The 19495-nt window shown below is 37.0% G+C and overlaps 2 protein-coding genes across 2 annotated transcripts; both read right to left on the bottom strand.

Moving 5' to 3' along the window:
* Positions 1 to 7484: 7484 nt before the first annotated feature.
* LOC133861149 (plant UBX domain-containing protein 4) lies at positions 7485 to 11229 on the bottom strand. The gene is made up of 4 exons (XM_062296866.1): positions 10615 to 11229; positions 8937 to 9216; positions 8162 to 8257; positions 7485 to 8069 (listed from the first exon to the last, which is right to left on the bottom strand). The coding sequence occupies exons 1-4, from the start codon at positions 11160 to 11162 to the stop codon at positions 7674 to 7676; spliced, it is 1320 nt and encodes a 439-aa protein (XP_062152850.1). The 5' UTR covers positions 11163 to 11229; the 3' UTR covers positions 7485 to 7673.
* Positions 11230 to 15240: 4011 nt separating this feature from the next.
* Positions 15241 to 17503, bottom strand: LOC133861639 (glycine-rich RNA-binding protein 4, mitochondrial-like). Its single transcript, XM_062297429.1, has 5 exons — positions 17360 to 17503; positions 17179 to 17247; positions 16496 to 16602; positions 16269 to 16390; positions 15241 to 15669 (listed from the first exon to the last, which is right to left on the bottom strand). Exons 1-4 carry the CDS (start codon positions 17490 to 17492, stop codon positions 16277 to 16279), a joined length of 423 nt encoding a protein of 140 aa, XP_062153413.1. The 5' UTR covers positions 17493 to 17503; the 3' UTR covers positions 15241 to 15669; positions 16269 to 16276.
* Between the last annotated feature and the right edge of the window lie 1992 nt (positions 17504 to 19495).

The following is a 19495-nucleotide window of genomic DNA, read 5'->3' as shown; positions in this document are numbered from 1 at the left end:
AACTATATATATCTATCTTTTTCTTTTTCAAAATCATTTAAGCAGCAAAAAAAATGAGATTTTTTTTTTTTTTTTTTTAAAACAAGAACAAAAAGAGAGGATATAGAGACTTCTTCCTTTTACTGATAAAACCTAATTCAGCAGGAAAAAATATAAACCGACTTTAAAGGATTATGCAGAAGAAGAATCCAATTCCCAGCAATATCTCATAGTCATTACCTGATGGCTAATGTATATTTTATAGTTTTTTTGGGTTCTTCTAAAGTTTTCAAGTCAGTATCAAAGCACCTATGAAAAATCTGATATATGAAATAGAAGTTCAGTTAACCTGTAATAGACGTAAAGAAAGGCCTAGCTATCCCTTATAAAACAAAAAAGAAGAAAGACAGAACACCTCAGATGGTAGGCTTTTACTGTCTAGGAGCATGTCCTGCTGGGCAAGAACAGCTGCCATTCTGGACACTGTTCGAGCAGATAGACTTCCAAAAAGTTTTTCCACGTTTATTATCCGAAAACAACAAAATTGTTGAATTGTTAGTCATTCGAACAACAAATTTTTTTTACTGATGCCATAACTTGCTATTCTGGCCATTTGCAGCTCAATTTACATATTTCATCCGTTCCATAAAATTAGTCTATATTTCTCTTTTTAAATGCACCAAAATAATTATTTATAGTCAAAAGCCAATTATATATATCTTTTGTTTTCTTTTTAATTAGTTCACTTCTAAATAAATCAATGGTAAAATTGAAAAAATAATATCAGGCAAGTATATATATTTATTATCATTCTGAAAATAGTTGTGCTTTTAGGATAGGCTTGGCAATTCGGGTCAGCGGGTCGGGTTCGTGTCGACCCGGCTGACCCGATTACATAATCGGGTCAGACACGAACCCGACCCGATTATTAATCGGGTCAAATACTATAACCCGAACACGACCCGGTTGTGAACCGGGTTACACGACACGAACCCGTTGAACCCGGTAACGCGTGCCCACTGCCCACCCCACAACCCACAGGACACGATGTCGACGAGCCCAGTGCCCACCCCACAGCCCACAGGACACGACGTCGACGAGGTGGAGCAGCCGAGCAGGGCTGGCAAGCCCAGGCCTCCAGATCTGATGACTAGAACCGAGCACTTTCGCCTTTAGGAGGTTCGACTGGCTTGGACCTTGAAAGATCCGGTGGGGACGACGCCGATGGAAATTGAAGGGAAAGAGCCGGTGGGGACGACGCCGGTGGAGATCGAAGGGAAAGCCCGGACAGAGCCGGTGGAGACGTCGCCGTTTTGGAGGGTTGCGTGGTGGAGCTCGGCTTTGAGAACTTGGCTTTTGCGGCTCTGAGAGCTTGGGCCCCTGGACCTCATGGGGAGGATCCGAGTCTCTGAGAGGTGTCTCGGCCGTTTAGGAGGGTTGCGGTGTGAACTGTGAGTCTGTGAACTTCATGAAGATTGAAGACGGTGAACTGGCGGCACTGGCCCAACTTGGTGATGGCGTGAAGCGAAAAAAAAAAACAAGAAATGGGTGATGCGTGATCCGGGTAGGGTTTCGCCGTTTCGGTCCTTTTGGACCTGACTTTTAAAAAAAAAAAAAAAGAGGAGCTAATCATGTAATCGTGTCTGGCGGGTCAACCCGCGGGTTGACCCGCCAGACACGATTATAAACGGATCATAATCGGGTTGACCCAATTATGACCCGAACCCGATAATATTAAACCCTAACCCTGAATTTTCGTGTCGGGTTCGCGGGTCGTGTCAAAAATTGCTAACCCTATTTTAGGAATGGGAGCATTTGTGGAAGGGAGAATGATTTGAGTATATTTGTTAGTGTTTTTAGAATTATTTTTTATTTGAACAAGTGTTTATCTGATTTTACATAAAAAAATATGAAAAATGTTTTTGTGTCTTAAAGAGTATTTTATATTTTGTGTTGTTTATTAATGTTTTTATTTTGATAACAAAAGACAAAAGTTCTAACACCCCTAGGGCCCAAACTATATTTTGTGTAGTTTATTATTATTGACTTATTATTGAGAAAGATTATAGTATATTTTATGTGGGTGGATATCTTTTGGTTAGATATCTTGTGATCAATAATTTTGAATTAAAATAATTAAATATGACAATTGAATGTGATGTTGATGGATGATATAAAAATAAAATTCATTACCATAATATTATTTGGCGTAACAAATACATGTAAGAGAAATGAATAATCATATTCTTCACATTCATTTATTATATTTGCAGATGGGAGTTGTTTTAAGTAGTTTTTTCATATAATTACTTGAAGACAAAAAAAAGTAATTACAACATAACACGTCAATCAATATAAAATATACATGATAAATAATTGTAAAAAATAACATTATTAAAAATTAGAAAAGGCAGTTTGACGGTGAAAACAAATATCTTGATTCTTTTTTTCTTTTTTTTTTTCTTTTATTCTAAATAAAATATCTTGATTCTTTTTATATGCATGTGTTAGCACATGCTATGCTCCAACAGTCCATTAAGTTGTGAGGCCAAATCGTGTTTTATTTTATTTTATTTTGTTTTGTTTTGATTTGTTTCGTTTTTCTTTTATTTTCCTGATCGAGCAGATGCCAAGTACTCTTGTGTATCTTGGATCAAACTTGTTAAGATGAATAAGATAATGGCAAAGTTTTTACATCATTCTTTTTCTCGTAAGGGTTGATATTAATTTTGTTAAGATATTAACCAAATATTAAAATTCATCTTTCTAAGTTAGGTTAAACTTTTTGGACAATTGGTAATTTAGGGTATTAGAATAGAGACCCTGACTTTATCTAATTTCAATTAAATAGTTTAAGCGTAAAGATTCAATTATTGAATGAGAGTTTGAGTCTACACGAAAATGAGTGTTAAAGTATTAATCAAAATAATAAATGCATTTTTTGTCCTTTGTAATTTAAGGTTTTGACAAATAGTTTACTAAGTTTTAAAAAGTAATTAATCACTCCTAAGGATGAGATAAGTTGACAGTGTGGCACGTCACTAAAAAATAAAAAAATAAAAAAGTAGGGACAAGGATGGTCGGGCCACGCCTTTGACCAAAAATAGATATACTACACCGGATCAAAAATTAGATATACTAGAAAGGAGGAGGAAGCCAACAAAGAGCCCCCTCCTTATCTTTTATCTCTTTTTTTTGTTGGTGGGGAGAGGGGGGGCCTGAGGGCTGAGGGCAAGCAAGCTTTTCTGGGTCCTTGCTTTAAGTCATCTCCATTAGAGTGCTGCAAAAGATCCCACATCCTCCACTAAAGGGAACAACCAGCACATAGTGCTGCTTGTGATTTTGGAGCAATCCCAGAAGAAATATATCCTTTTATGATATCATAAAACTATATTAATTATATATATATATATATATATATATATATATTGATCGAATGTGTAATTTAATTGTGAAAGAAGAGGAGTTGACAAAATCCATTAAATACAATTAATTAATTCCTATATTTGGGTGTGTTGAATAGTTGATAGTAACTAAAATGTACTTAATGTCAAATTCCTTTGGCCCTCATAAAAGATTAATTTTTACCTCTCTTTAAAAGTGTGATTAGACAAACTAAATATGATTAAGATTGATGAGTTGCGGATAAAGCACATGCAACTTTTCCATGTAGTCATCATAGCCTTTCAAAAAAGTAAGATTAGACTGGTCTCGAATCAATAATTTTTAGTGGCCTGCCTATAAGATCCATAACTGGCTCCCCAAAATCTCATATGTGTTAGATGCAATGTAACTTTTTCCATTTATTCATCATTGTTTTCTTAGTGGTCTCTCAATTGCACTCGTGTTTATCGCATACTGTGGTTGAAACTTTGACAAAATGGGATATATAATTCCACAGACAATATATAATGGTGCGGATGAAATACAACAACATATATATGGAGTACTAGGCAGCTGGTAAAAGCAAAGATTAATTACAACAAAAGGAGGATAAGAAACATGGACTATTTTTTTCTGTAATCTTAAATGGAAAAAAGAAAGGGTAAGTTTTCGGCCTTCCGTACGGTGCTTTTTATGGACAAACTTCTTTCCTCTAACTTAGTCGATTAAAATGATGAGTAATGCTAAATACAACCCTCACTTCTCACTCATATTCTACTAGGCTAATGTGATAGTGTCCATCAATCAATCTCTCTCTCTCTCTAGTGAGGTATGAATATAGTATGTAGCATTATTCTAAATTGATGACCTTTAAGGACATATATCATGTGAAAATCATATGCTCTAAATATATATCAATTTATTGAACATGAATCAATCTGAAATTCTGGGGTAAATCTAAAACACTCTTTTCTCTCTCTGGGAAGAAAATTGCCTTCCTCCTTCCAGGCTGTTGCTTGTGCTTGAGGAGAGGGTAAACTTTCCCAATTTTATTGCTTTATATTGGCCTCTTATGAGACTCTATCTGTTGTATTTGTTGATGACCTATCCCCGATCCTCATAAAACCGCAGCCTTAGTCTCCCCTCCTTACCAACCGCATCATCCACCTCGTTAATTGTCTTCTCCACCACGTCATCGGCCGGATTTGTGAAGTTTTAGAGTTTGGTTTTGGTTTTTTCAAAATCATATCTTCCTTTCTCCGCATGTTCCAGCTTGCAAACGCGCCACTCCACCGGTCTCTCCGGGGTCCCAGCTTCCTGGAGCCATCAACTGCTTCCCCATCCGACACCCACACATCGGCGAGTGGATCTCACGCGCTAAACCACTTTGCCTCGTCCTCTGCCAAAGCTGCTGTTTTTTGGGTTTTTTTTTCCGCTTTTTTCTGTGTCGTTGTTTATAACTTAACCCGAACTGTTTGGGCTTTAGACTCTTTGTATGTGTTGGAGATCCTATTTCCACTGTTCTTTCACTTAGTCTATTCAATTTCATTGCAAGCTAGATTAGATTTTAGTTTTTATTTTTTAGTCTGTTCGGTTTCTTTGGAAGCCGAAGTAGATCCAAGTTCAAAAGGATTCTCTTAGAACATTTCCAGCAGCCACCTTATTTATGTTCCCTAAATTTTTGAAAAAATTTCAAAAAAGCCACAAAAAGCTATTTACAACAGGTTCCCTATATTTTTTTTATTCCTTAGAAATGCTACAGTGCTGGGTAGCACCGTAATTTTCTCATTCATTTGTTTATTCACAAAATGCATTTTCTTTCTCCCTTCAACGTCTCTCCCCTCTTGTTCTCAGCTCTGAAATTCTCTCTCTCACTCTCTCTCTCTCTAAATTTTTGATTTTTGCCTCATCAGCTTGCCGACTTAGGGACCATGGAACTGCCAACGCCAACCAAAGTTGTTGCCATGCCAGAGTTCGACAATCTAGCGATCGAAGACGAGGTGTGGATCGGAGTGGTACTTGGTGATGGGAGTGACCTACAACTGGGGTTGGGCCTCCCTTACAGCCTCATGTCAACATCGTAGACCATGCAGTCGCCGCCAAAGTGTCGGCCCTTGGGGAGCTTATTGCTCGGCATCCGAATTGGCGACGGCGACATCAAATTCATGATCGCTGGCGAGGAGGGAGGGTTGGGTGGGGCCGGTGGAGGGGGCTGATTGGGATTGAGGAGGGCCATGGGTTTGCATCTTGAGAGAGAGAGAGAGAGAGAGAGAGAGAGAGAGAACGAAAGAAATGAATAAAAAAACAAAAGAAAAAATTAAAAATAATATTATAATGTTATAGGTAAAGTTAAAGGGAAGTGCTATTGTGGAGCGTTTTTGTTTAGGGAAACAAAAAGTGGTTTTGTTCCCTACTATTAAGAGAAATGGTTGGGTAGCTGCTGAGAATGCTCTTACTCCAAATAGTTTTATTCATCTAAATGAGCCATAGCTTTCACATGCTGTATTCGCAAGTGACTTTCACATTCCTGGATTTCTTTCTTGGCTTTAAGGTGCTTGTAATTTATCTTGGTTGGGTTATAGAGTTGTTAGTTCGTTTATGCTTTTCCTTGTATCTTGTTTATGTACTTTGTTTTTGCAGTATTTAAATATATATATATATATATATATATATATATATATATATATATATATATATAACTTTATATGCTTCTAGTATGAAATGTGAGAATATGGTCTGGCTCTAGCCTAATAAATTGGGATGGCAACCAATACAATCTTTGTTATTATACAAACCCGTCTCGGTGTTGAATGGGCGTATGACTTGGGAAATTTATTAGTTGGGACTACGTTGTTAGACCATCCCTAGCAGCTTATGTAAACTCACATTTTGGCCAAAGTAGATGGCAAAAACGATAAAACCCTGCTCCAACAGATTATGCAACCCAACGCTAGAAAAGATTTCTTCTACATTTGTGCACAGTATCACGCCACATGATACTGTGCACAAATGGATACTTATTTTATTACTTTTTTCTCCTGCAATGTTCAGAGTTGTTTCTTTCACTTTCTTCCTCTTTCTCTCATCACGTACCAGAAGTCGCCCTCCACATTCATGATCTCGTGGTTGCTGTTCATGGTGATCACGGTCCCGTCGGTCCTTGCCGCTTCAGTCCCTCCAAGAAGTATAGGATCTTGAGCTCGTCGCCGCCGCGGTCGAGCAGGTCGCTAATCTGGACCACGATGGCCGACCCGCCGATCCATTCGTCTGGTATAGGATTTGGATTTGGGTTTTCCTTTTGGGTTGTTTATGCAATTGGTTGGAGGATGGGTAACGGGTATGGGATTTGGTCGGAGAAAAGGCAGGTGGCTCTTCTTCCCAGACCATTGGGTGGCCTCGCTTGAGGAGGCCGGTCGGGTCTCCGCTGCCCGCGTTAACGCCACCGATCGGAGGATCTAATTCGCCTAAGAACAACAACAACAATAGCAACTTGATAATTGGAGGAGGAGGAGGAGGAGGAGGGGGTGTGGGGAAGGGGAAGAAGAAGACTGGGGGGCGAAGCTATTCCCGCTAGGGATAAGGATTCTTGGGCCTGTCTTAAAAAATGATTATTTTAATAAAGTAGAGAAAATTTTAGATAAGCTGTTGGATGAGGTTTTGAAAACCGGTTATCTAAGATAGCAAAAAGAGGTTTTGATTACCTAATTTGGCTCAAAATTCCCATAAGCCGCTCGGACTGCTCTTAGTTAGTGCCCCTTATTGGTAGCTGGATGACCGATATCAATTTAATTTACCCTTACAGTGAAATCAGATAATTAAGAAGAAAAACATGGTCTTAGTCATAAGTAGGTCACTAAATATCTCCAGCACCAGGCTTGCTTGACGAGTGAGCAAATTAAATTAGCCTTCTCGTAACCCACCCCCCCCCCCCCCCCCCCCCCCCAATCCATATTCTCTTAAAAAGAAGGAAAAAAATTCAAGTTACCCAAGATGTTTCAGAGGGCCCTATTGTTCCGGGGAGTCCACCAACGCAATGGCCCAAGGGGTTCCGAATCAGATCCCTTTGCTGACCCAAGGGTTTCCGAATCATCAACCTGTCAACTATCCAATGGCAAAAGACGAAACACAATACCGCAGATATATCAGATTCAACTCCATGTTTTCGCAATTGGATAGATCTTTGCTTCAGAAACATGTATTTGATGGAAAATACTTCTGAATCAAATCATATGTATAACATGGAATAAATCAACTTTTTGTCATGGATATGAGAAAGCTAACGCAAAACGGGTTAGCACCAATGCAACCAGCTAGAATTTCTGGATGACAACTGAATTGCCTATGCCAGCCTGGTCTATAGTCTGGTCCAGATCAGCGAGTTGTTTGGGAGGGAACCCCATTGTCAGCAGCTGGTAAGTTCTAGCACCACCTGGTCTTGAGGCATCGATAAAATCACGGATGTCTCTGATTGTATGGTGGTGGTTGAAGCGAGAAACCATTCGTGTACCATCCGCCAATCTTAACTGAATAGAAGTTGACGGTGATGACTCATCGACCACTAAACCCATTGATGGCAATGGAGCAGTGTTGAGGGAAGTGGCTGCAACGGTGGGTTCAGAGGCAGCAGGGGCAGTGGTGCTGCTGCTACCTACAGTTCTTCCCACTCCCTCAAAAGGTATGTAGCGCTTCACTGGCTTCGCTGGCTCCTGCATTAAAGCAACGGGACAAAGGAACAGTAAGAGAAACACATGCAGACAGAAACAAATACAAAGGAGATCAGGGTCGAAATAGGACGCACAGGATAGTTTTCATCCCGCTTCTGGAGATCAACATGTACAGAAGTTCTCCTATCTGTGGGTTCAAGCTCCTCGGGGCACTTGGACTCCTTGATGCTCTGCATTCAGATACAACCGATCATAGGCACGCAACATGTCAATTAAAATAAAAGTGATAACACAATGGTACAATGCGAGCGGTTCCGTCAGAAAATATTTGCAGTCTTTAACTCCAACCATAGGAGGAAGAAGTCAAACCACCTATGGAACTTAAAAAGTGATGTCTTCCTTCTTCTTCTTTTCCTGTGTTTCGTGTTAATTGGTTCACATCAATAAGATGATTACAACCAGAAAATCACACTTCTTTTTTTATCGGTAAGTTCCACGCACACCTGGTGGGACTTGAACCCATGACTTCACCGTCCAGTAAGCTTGGCAATTCGGGTTGACGGGTCAGGTTCGTGTCAACCCGATTGACCCGATTACATAAATAGGTCCAACACGTGTTACACGACCCGATAAACATGATTACTTAATGGGTCGTGTCAACCCGACATGACCCGATTTTTTACAACTTAATCATCTTGATGCCACTTATGTTTTTGGGCTTTTCTTTTTTCGATAAATAAATGAAGTTTCCGGGCTTTGCCATCATATGGAAACTATTCACCCTTTAAACAAGGGCAAATAGAAGAAATTCTCATAAACCATAATAGCACAAACACAAAAATGCAGCACAAAATATTGAGATAGATAACCATAAGCACCTCCTTAATGGAGCTTACAATAAAATATTACCTCTAAGAAGGATGCATTTTCAGGATCATCTAACCTTCGCAAAGGACCATCATCCACGGAGAACCCATTTCTCCAGAAAGTGATGGTGCGAGTGATAACTTCGGGGGGCTCAGGTGCAGATGACACCATCTCTCCAGAGAGTAATCTAGCTGTTCCAGTAAAACTTTTAGAGCTTGAAGATGGTTGAAGGTAATCAGCAGGTTCTATAGCCACCTGTTTAGCTCGACTGAAGATTGCATCCACATCATTGCTTCTGGTAGGATCTTGGACAAGCATTCCACTGCAACAAAAAGAAGAACAGATTAATAGTAGCAATAGCTTGTATACAGCATATAACAACAATACTTAGATTCATTGACAAAGATAGCTCATGATCTTGTTACAAAAATGCTTTGAAATGCAACCAACAAATTTAATAAGAATATTTCTGGTCAAAGAAAAAAGAGGATATCACAACAACTTGGTGACAACAATACCATACTCAAGTGTGCATATAATAAAATAAGGCAAACAATTTACAAACGACGTTGAGCGACCTTCAATTGGGCCCAGCTGAGCCTTACTTTTCCATTATGGTCTTGTGGCTACAGAATTGCTACAGAAGCCTGCCAAAGGACCCCATTTTCCTAATAGAGAGAAGTGAGGAAAAACTTCATTGTTCAATACAAGATGACGGTGATTGTTTACAACATGTACCACCAAGTGGAAGCAAAAGTGGATTGCCATAAGAAGCTTTTGCTCTTTATGGCTTAAAAAAAAATTTGGGTCTTAACTCCATCATCAAGGTTCCCTTCTCATAGCCTGACGAAGGTTCTTTAAGACAACCTTCAGCTCATACTTCAGTAGATGCTTATGCACTCCCAACTCAGAGCTGCTCACTTATTCTTCAGGTTCATGGTTAGTTCTTTTCTCACAAAATCCCTTCAAAATAGTGCTCACTCACTTCTGATTCATGGTTGCTCATTTACTCTTCCGATTTCTTGCTTTCTCTTCAAATTTCACAAATTTTAGAGATAAAACTCTATGGGACAAGGAAAAAAGAAAAAAAAAAAGACATTTTTTCTCACACTCTGAACACGCACTAAAACATTGGAAAATAACATGAATTTAAAAATTTTATCTTCTTTTATTTTCTCTATGGGTGAACCAAACATTACGAAATTGCCAAACAATTCAAACAGTGCCTACCCATCACCAATTCTAAACTAGCTTCCTCAACGCATTCATTCCACCTATTATATGCAAAAGATACTTCCCTTGAAAAGCTATGAGATTAAACTCAGTAAACGCCAACAACTAAAAACACAAACACAACCATATGATTAATACACAAATCTTCACGTTCAACCAATTCTATTCACTTAGCTGAACATATCGGGAACATTCTCATCCATTCAATCACAATGGCGTCTATTTTGTCAAGTCAACATTCTTGCCAATTTTGAATCTGCTCAATCTTAATGCTACTGGTGTTGCATTTCCAATCAGGCGACAAAAATAATTTTTCTTTGCAAGTCTCCTAGGTTTTCTAAGTAGCCAAACACAGAAACCCTAAAATAAATAAATAAATATTGAATAAAAAAGGGCTACCTCTTCTCGCAACCAGTGTAGTACTCCTGAGGCTCATCGGACTCGTACCCTAAAATAAATAAATAAATATAGAATAAAAAAGAGCTACCTCTTCTCGCCACCGGTGTAGTACTCCTGAGGCTCATCGGACTCGTCGCTATCGGACTCGTCCCGACCCGGCCGTTTCAGATCGGAGAGCGTACGGACGTTGCCACGTGTACTACGTCTCCCGCGCGACGGCCCGTCGTTCTTCCTCTTCTTCTTCTTCTCCTTCTTTTCCCGCCGCGACCGGAGCTCGTACGCAGCCCGGGACGGAGACGGAGACCGGGACCTAGACGGCGTGGGGCAGTATTCCGGCGACTCCGGATCCAACGGCAGCGAGGGCGTGACAACGGCGTCAGTATCATCGTTAGCATTTTCGTTGTTATCGTTATCCTTGTTGTTGTTGTTGTTGGTGGTGGTGGTGGCGACGACGTCGTCTAGGATGGTCGAAACGGCGGCGTCGAGGTCGAATTTGTGGATCTCTAAGAAGAAGATGGCTTCCTCTCTGGTGGCGGAGGTGATCTCGCGGAAGGCCGTGATTGTGGCTTCTCTGCCGTCATCGTCGTTGTGGTGGTTGTCGTCGTTGGGATTGGGTTCTTGGCCTTCGCTTTCCATTCTTTGAGAGTGTGAAGTTCGATTTCTGAGCTTCTGATCGAATTGCTTGGAGTTCGAGAAGGGGGCTGAGTTTGTACTTTGTAGTTTGTAACCTCTTAGCAGTTATATAGCACTACGCTTGTTCTAGACGGTGTCGTTTCTGCTTGGGAACGGACCGAACGGTGCCGTCTTGTTTGGTTTTTAAAGTAAGGGTTAAATAGTAAACAGTGGTTTAACTCTTTATTTTTTACCCCGTTATTCCTTTCGAATCGCAAATGATATCTTAATTTTGGCTAAAGATAGAGATAGTATTTTCGTCTAAATTTTCGTCAAAAAACTAAGGCACTATTTGTGATACGAAATAAACCACTAAAAGCAAAAAATAAAAGAATTAAACCACAACGGGTAAAAACGTATTTAACCCTTAAAGTAAAGATAAATGCAAAATCTATTCATTCACAAATACGAGAAAATGTTGATGAAGAAGAGGCAGAGAGACTGAGGTTTACAAGAACAAGCCAAGCATCGGTCATAGCCTTGAGTCCCTTCGATTTTCTTACAAACAAATAAACACAAAAAAATAATTAACAACACAGTCTTTTCAGTAGTCTTTTAACTCTAATACCATGTTATATCACCATTCGATCACTTATCCTAAAAGTTTAAACTTAATCCTCGTACCAAGAAACACCTCATCTCAATGCCATAAATGGAAAATAACTTCTTTAATCATTGCATAAGAATCCAACTTACATCTTTATATTAAGAAGAATAGTTCTTTAATTGATAACATAAAACAGAGCATGATAATCATAAAACAGAGCACTACATCCTTTGGTAACATACTCATGCGTAAATGGATAATAAGCATCGTTGAATTGGTTCCTTGAAACTTGTCGATAATCAAGGAAGATGGTTGAGGTAGCTAATACAGTAAAATTTATAAATCACATGCTAGAACCAAATCTAAATAACCCATTAACCTGTTTTGAATTTTAAATTTAAACACACTTTGAATAATCCATGTTACTTTCATTCTTCAGCAGCAATAGATTCACCAAAAGCCTAAAAGAACAACAATAAAGAACCCGACATCAAGCGTGTTGGAGGGTTTGAGGTTGTTTTCTAGATCGTTTAAGAGGGAGGTTTGAGGTTATATGGCCGTGTAAGCCTACGTCTCTCTGCTTCTTCTTTGTCAACATTTTCTACTCTCTGTTTCATTGGCCGCCATTTTGTTGGCATTGTGTTAACAGACGCTAGCGGGAAGCGTGTAAAGTTATCTCACAGCGACGTCGGTTGTCATTCTTCAATCTTAGCCGTTCAAATCTTTTACAGCAGATATCCGCTTACTTTAATTAAAGCATATTTGTTGAAAGCATCAAATAAACATTAGTTTTTGCACTCAACTTATGTCTAACTTTCTTACGAAAGCCATAAAGTATTACATCATTATCAATCATATTGTGACATGTGTCATCCATAATAAAAAAATTCAAAAAAAAAAAAAAAAAAGAACTTAAAGAAATTTGTCGAGCCCACCCCAATGGTCATCGGAGGTGATTCAACCATCCTCTAATATGCTCAAGAAGGATGCCATCTTGTTTGGTTTTTGAACACTGTGCCTTCTTCTTCATTTATGAAAAATAATCCCCAAAGGAATTACACAACCAGAGAAACAACAGAAGAACAAGAGCACCAAATACAACCTCAACGCCTAATGGTGAGAAAACAGAGCCCAAAGGCCATAGCTGTGAACTAGAGATAAAGAATCTTTACCCACAAAATTAGGAAAAACCTAACTTAAATAAGCTACCAAACGGTAGATTGTGAAACAAAGACAAGAATATACACAAAATAGACACAGAATACCCAATCCAAGCCCTTTAGCAATAGGAGAATGTTCAAGATTTATCTAAAAGGAAGCGAAGGGGATGGCGAAGGTATATAACATCTACCTTAGAGCATGCTATTCTTTCTTTCTTCTTCTTTTCTATCTTCTTTTTTTTCTTTTTTTTTTTTCTTTTTTTTTTTTTTATCAGTATTAAGGAAAAGGCTAAGAGAAGGGGATGGCGAAGAGTAATTTTTTTTTTTTTATCTTGAAGTACAGGATTTAACAGGGTTCATATCAATGGGAATGCTTATGAAATTAAGGTGTAAGCAACTCATTTTGCAATCAAATGTGCTTGGGAGTTAGCACTACGTCTGACTTTAACAGCTTACTAGCTTTTGAAGTGAGGGAGTAGTGATGAATGTTTGAAATAATTACACCAATATGCCTTAATGACTATGACAATAGATTGAAAATCACCTTCTATGATGAGGGGAAGGTCTCCATTTGATTCTTATATGCATTTTAAAAATATATGTGAGAATCATGAGATCTAATGACAAATATTAATATAATAGAATGAGTTAGCGAAATTTTCCTCAACCCAGTTCGAAAGAGAACTTTGTATTTTAAAATATCTTAACTTTGTTTTAATTTATTGCATCTTATGCCGGCAATAGAGAAAAAAACTCTCAGAACACATATCTCCCTCCTCCTCTCCTTTTTCCTTTCTACTCCCCGCTCTACCATCTCCCTCCAATTCTGATTTAATTTTCTTTTGTTTGTAGGTGTTCTCCAACCAGATCAACAATTTTGGCCTCTCCGCTATGCATCAATCTATCTACCTCCATGACCACTGCTGTTATTTGTTGGTTGTTGTTTTTGCTTTGAATAAGAGTTTTCTTCTTCATAAATCTGACTTCATAGACGATTTATGATATGGAAGTTAGTTAAGTATGAAGGGTTATCTATCACGGCCTGAGTAGTTCGGTGTGAGAGATTATCTCTCACGGCCGGTTTAAATAAATTTTTCTAAGATATTTGGCTACCTTTGTCTTAGATCTAGTCTGCTCGGAGCATATTTGCTTTTTAACTATTTATGTACATGGGTTAGCGTAAAATGAAAATCATAAATAACACTTTATTATAAGAATTTTGTTTATATCTATGCCTTTGTAACCTCATAGCATGTGATTACGATTTTGCAGAGTTTTATGCTTTGTGACATAAGAGCTTCATACTCGTGATTTTTGATCAATGAAATACTCAGATCTTTCGTTTAAAAAAAAGAAAAAGTTTATTGCATCTTATTTAATGGTAAAATATGGACTATTCAATTTTAAAATGATAATTAGGATTTTTTTTAAAAAAAATTATGTTGGAAATATTTTAGAAAATTTAGAATATGTGATTTAGGAAAAGAAAGAGTTATTATTTGGATAGTTCTTTTTGTGTTTGAGTTTTTGTGAGTTATTATTTAGTTTCATGAATGTTAAGATTAATATTGCCTTAAATTATTAGATAGAAAGTTATATTAAGATTTTATGGTCAATATTACGAGAAAGTCGTTTTTTTATCAGCTTTAATCTCACCAATCTAATCAATCTACTATGGGTCAACTCAAAACTTTTTTTTTTTTTTTTTTGCTAACTAAAACCTTTAAAATAACTCATCATAATTTTATTTTCTATTTTTTCCAAGCTTTTGTTTCACCATTAGAGTAATGTTAGAAACTACACTTTTATCTCACCAGTATTAATATGGCAGTACCAATCAATCCTCATTAAAAAAAAAAAATCAAGAGTTGATTGACATTACTGCAACAGCAATATGAAATAGCAATGAGATCTAGCATTACTCTCACATTTATACAATGACCTTTGGACAAATGATGTCATCCCTTGTTTATGAAATGAGGTCTAAGAGTCTCAAGAAAATAGCATGCGTGAGTAAGAGTATCAAAGTGGGCAAATGATGCCACCCCTTTGTTTATGAAATGAGGTCTAAGAATCTCATCCTCAAACCATGAGAAAATGGTATGCGTGAGAAGGACTACCAAAGATTCAAAGCATTACTTGTAATAACACTCTTAAGAATATCATTGAAAAAGGTTTTCTTCTTAATTGGGTTAGAATAAATTCTTCCAAACAAGTTTCTTAAATTGACATGCTCAATTAATCCTATTAAAAATGCATGTGAGAATAACATGTTTTAAGAATAGATGTTAATTTAATTTGGATGAATTTTCTCTAACTTAGTTTGAAGGAAAACTTTGCCCAATACCTATATATTTTTCCTTTTAACAACGCTTTTAAAATCGTTATAAAATCATTATATGGTATAAATTATTTTCCAAACGATTCAAAAATACATTTAAAACCACTAAAATAGTGTTGCCCTCAATATCGCTGCCTTGCCTTTAAATGTCACGTCTCTATAACACCTCTTCTCAGCAGGAAAGCCAAAATTTCATCTCCACTAGAAAACAATAAATAGGTCTCCAAGATGGAAAGAACATGAAACAAGGAGAGAGTTCGACGTACATCTTGAAATCTCAAGGGCTTAGAGCCTTGAAGGCTGAAAGTACATCATCCCGTTTATGTATGTATCATGTGTGTGAATGAACCCAGGGCCAGTGATAGTTGGATTTTGACGAACTTCAAGTCCTGGTTAAGATTAGTTCCCTTGCATACCTTTCACCTGTAAACCAGTCTCAAAATACAGATCAAGGAAAATACAGAAAACAGCACAGTAAGAACCAGGAACATATTTATTAGTCTAACAACAAAGAGAAACTTGAGCATATACACATACAAACAAACAAAAAAAGAAAGAAAGAAAGCATAGAATATACAAGCTCGAAGATGGTCTCTGAAGTGTGTGTGTGTGTGTGAGCATGCGAGCGTATATGCTGACATGAGTGCTGTGTTCAAATAAGTCAAAAACAGGAGCAGCATGACGTCAAAGATCAAGTGATAACTTGATGCAAACCGGTTTAAAAACTGGTTTGCAAGGGGAAGGTACTCAAAAACTTATATTCACATAGTTAAGATATTAAGGGACACTTAGGATCGTAACATAATCCAAATAGCATATGGCCCCTCATTTTCACTCCCACCGGTTACATTTGCAAGGGGGGGGGGGGGGGGGGGCTTGCGGTGGTGCTGGTGTGGTGATAAACCATGGGGTCCAAGGCTAATTGAGCAGAGAGAGACAGCATCACAACCACCATATACAAATCAACGTTACCACAGCTGATATTTTGTCATTTTTCACCATAAGCGACCTTAAAATATTACCAGGAAGTTCAAGTATTGCGACTGGTGACATCTCCAATATTTGAAAGGCGAGGGACTACCACAGGTCCACCACGAACCTTTTCAAGAGCAAAGCTAATCCTCAGTGGTCGACCTAACAATGCCTATAACCAAAACCACCCATATCAGCAGCAGCTGTTAGTTATCACAAAGAGGATAGTTTGGAAGATTGCACTTGAAGTCTATGATGATTATAAACAACAACTCACCTTTCCATCCATGGCATCTTTTGCACTTCTGGCATCATCTTCTTTTGAAAAATTAACAAATCCAAAGCCTCTAGACCTACCGCTGTCTTTGTCGTACAATATATTCACTAAAAAACTCGAAAAGTTGCTTGATTTAGGAACTCTAATAGATGTGGAACTAAAAATACAAGATACTTGAATAGAAATCTAAAGGTAACTTCAATAGATTGGATGGAAGAACTCAACACACTTGTCTAGTATATTTAAAGGAAATACTTCTGATATCATGAACATATACAATGACAGTATCACACATATAAGTACACATTGGGTTACCATAGAAAGATCTTGACTGGAGTAGCTATCGTACACAATGGGAGTACTTCAAGGATTGTTTCCGGCATATTACTATATAAGCAAATTTATAATTATCTCAAAAGCTAAATTCACCGTATCAAGAGTCCACTGATGCTCCTTTCACATATCAAGAGTCCACTCGAAAAAGCCAAGCGAATGCTAGAGAACTATAATAAATCGTGTTCCTATACATAATGTACTTGATTGTTACATCTTAAAATTTCAGAACAAAAATTTGATAAGGAAATAATGAAAACTAAATCATTCAGGCCTTTCATCAAACAAGCTACGAACAATTATGAGAAACTGGAGTTCTACGTTAGTTGGCAATGCTTTTAATATAATACCTTCAGTGACCTCCCCAAAGGAAGAGAAAGCGTCTTTCAGAGACCTCTCGTCCACCGACCATGACAAGCCTGCAACACCCAGAACCCATGTTCATCATATAAGCAACCAAAAGCACTAGGACATGTACTTGTGTGTGTTAATGTGTGGGAGAGCAAGAGAGAGCGAGATAGAGAGATCAACCTCCAACAAAGAGCTTATTGTTACAGGGAGGAGAGGAGGATGAGGGTGGCGAGCAGTAGTATCGCAGTCTTGAAGCTGGGTTGTTGACATTTGTTAGTATTCTTCGAGCAAGGAACACCGTAGTGTTTTTCATTGTTGACTGTGTTCTTCTTTCTTTGTTCTCTTTTTAACGAAGGTTTTTGTTGGGATATGGGCCGGAAAGCCCACACGACCCATTTATCAAGCCCAATATTGACCCGTTAACGCAAGGGATTCTTACATGCGTAACATGGAATCAATTCTCAAGTCATTGTCCTAGCTACTATAAGGATATTTTTTTTTAAAAAAAAAAAAAAATGTTATGAAAATGTATTTTAATATAATATAAAAAACGATTTTTTATTTATTTATTTTAGAGTTTGCATTTGAAATATATTTTATGTTTGAATTATTTATTAATAGTTTTGAAAAAAATATGAATTTTTTATTTTGAAAATAGAAAAGTTGCCGAACAAAACCCAAAGTATGGTAGGGTTAGGGTAGGGGAGTTTCACAAAAAAAAAAAAAAAAAGTAATTATCATTTTGAGTATAAAAATTTATGTATTTTTATCTCAATATTATTATTTGAATCGTTAATGTTAATTTAACTTCTTGTATATCATTAAGTTATAATGTTATATGCAGTGATAACAAACATTTTCTGTTCAACTATAAATAATACTTTTTTTTTTAAAAAAAAAAAAAAATTTAAACAATCAAACATCTAGAAGGTTCCAATCCAATTGAACCTTCATGTCCATCACATGACTCACATAGGACATGGGGTAATGAGATCACTTACTGTCGTCTCTTCATAATTTCTCTAAATTTAATTTTATAAAAATTATTTTTATTGATTTAGTTAGCCACTTTTTAAAACGCTTAAAAAACAAATTATTTATATGTTTATCTACTTTAAATAAATATTATTTTTATCACAAAAATAACTGTCATGAATACATTTGTAGTGCAAAGAGGGAAAAAGTTGGGACGGTTTGCAAAAAGTAATATTAAAAAAAAAATTATAACATTGTCTTTTTATCTCTTTAAATTAAAGAGAGAATTTGACAAATGTAAAGAATTTGTTGTATGAGCGTTTTTGTGGTTTTTGTTAAAAATGTAGAGAAAAGTTAAATACGAGGTGTCCATTGTGAATTATTTGATAGATCTTGATAAAACCTTATATGTAGCTACTGGAGATGAGATATTATGTGACTATAGGAAGAGTAATTCTTCACATGATTTATTTTACATTTATTGACATGACGTGTTTTAATTGATTTTTTTTTTAAAGGGCTGATGTAGAAAATCATTTAAAACACATCACGTCAGCCAGTGTGAAACTAATGTAATAAATGGGTGTGAAGAGTAAAATTATTTTTGTAGGAATGGTAACATGGTGAGTAGCAACAATGTCGATGCAATTTTATAATGAACCAAATGGAAAATGCTTTGGATATTTCAACTTTTATTATAACTCTTTTACAATTACACTTGTCGGTTTATATTTTATTGAAATGAGCGTCACATGGCAGTTCACATTTTAGTGTTTAAAATGGTAAATATCACATGAATTATTACGTCAATTTATAAATGTGGTATGTGTCACACAGATTGCTATGCAGTAGTTCACATTTTAATAACTAACATGATAATTATCACGTGAACAATCACATTAATTTGTAAGTGGTTCATAGTAAAAGTTGTTGCAATTACCATTGTTAACCCAATTGTGATTGGATTTGTGAACGGTAACAATTACCTTTAAAGTGGTGATATGATATCTAAAGCATTCTGATTGCCTGAACTAATAAAATAGCAAAGGTACTTGTAATGCTGGCTGTCTATAATTGGCTCTTGGTAGTTCAGAGGTTCTCAAGATGCTGCTACTTTGATCACTGTAGAGGGTCATAGAAGTTCAATATCATTCAAGGGGGAACAAAGTTAAATTAACTAACCCACATGTAGGAAAACTTTAGGGTAAATTATATTTTGCCCTCCCCCAAAACTACCACCTTATTTGTACTCACACTTCTAAATTTTAACTCTATGCAATTCACCCTTATGAACTACCATTTTGTTCCAAGTTTGCCCTGGATCAGATTAAATGTGGATGG

The sequence above is a fragment of the Alnus glutinosa genome, chromosome 2 (assembly GCF_958979055.1).
Source record: "Alnus glutinosa chromosome 2, dhAlnGlut1.1, whole genome shotgun sequence".
NCBI lineage: Eukaryota > Viridiplantae > Streptophyta > Magnoliopsida > Fagales > Betulaceae > Alnus > Alnus glutinosa.
This window is presented reverse-complemented; position numbering and strand designations above follow the sequence as displayed.

Excerpts from the sequence above, each read along its gene's own strand:
- LOC133861639 (XM_062297429.1), bottom strand. The coding sequence starts at position 17,492 with ATGAAAAACACTACGGTGTTCCTTGCTCGAAGAATACTAACAAATGTC. Across the intron at positions 16,603-17,178 it reads CTTTGGGGAGGTCACTGAAG|TGAATATATTGTACGACAAA; the intron begins GTATTATATTAA and ends CGAGTTTTTTAG. Across the intron at positions 16,391-16,495 it reads AAGATGCCATGGATGGAAAG|GCATTGTTAGGTCGACCACT; the intron begins GTGAGTTGTTGT and ends TTTTGGTTATAG.
- LOC133861149 (XM_062296866.1), bottom strand. The coding sequence starts at position 11,162 with ATGGAAAGCGAAGGCCAAGAACCCAATCCCAACGACGACAACCACCAC. Across the intron at positions 8,258-8,936 it reads AAAATGCATCCTTCTTAGAG|AGCATCAAGGAGTCCAAGTG; the intron begins GTAATATTTTAT and ends ATCTGAATGCAG. Across the intron at positions 8,070-8,161 it reads AGCGGGATGAAAACTATCCT|GAGCCAGCGAAGCCAGTGAA; the intron begins GTGCGTCCTATT and ends GCTTTAATGCAG.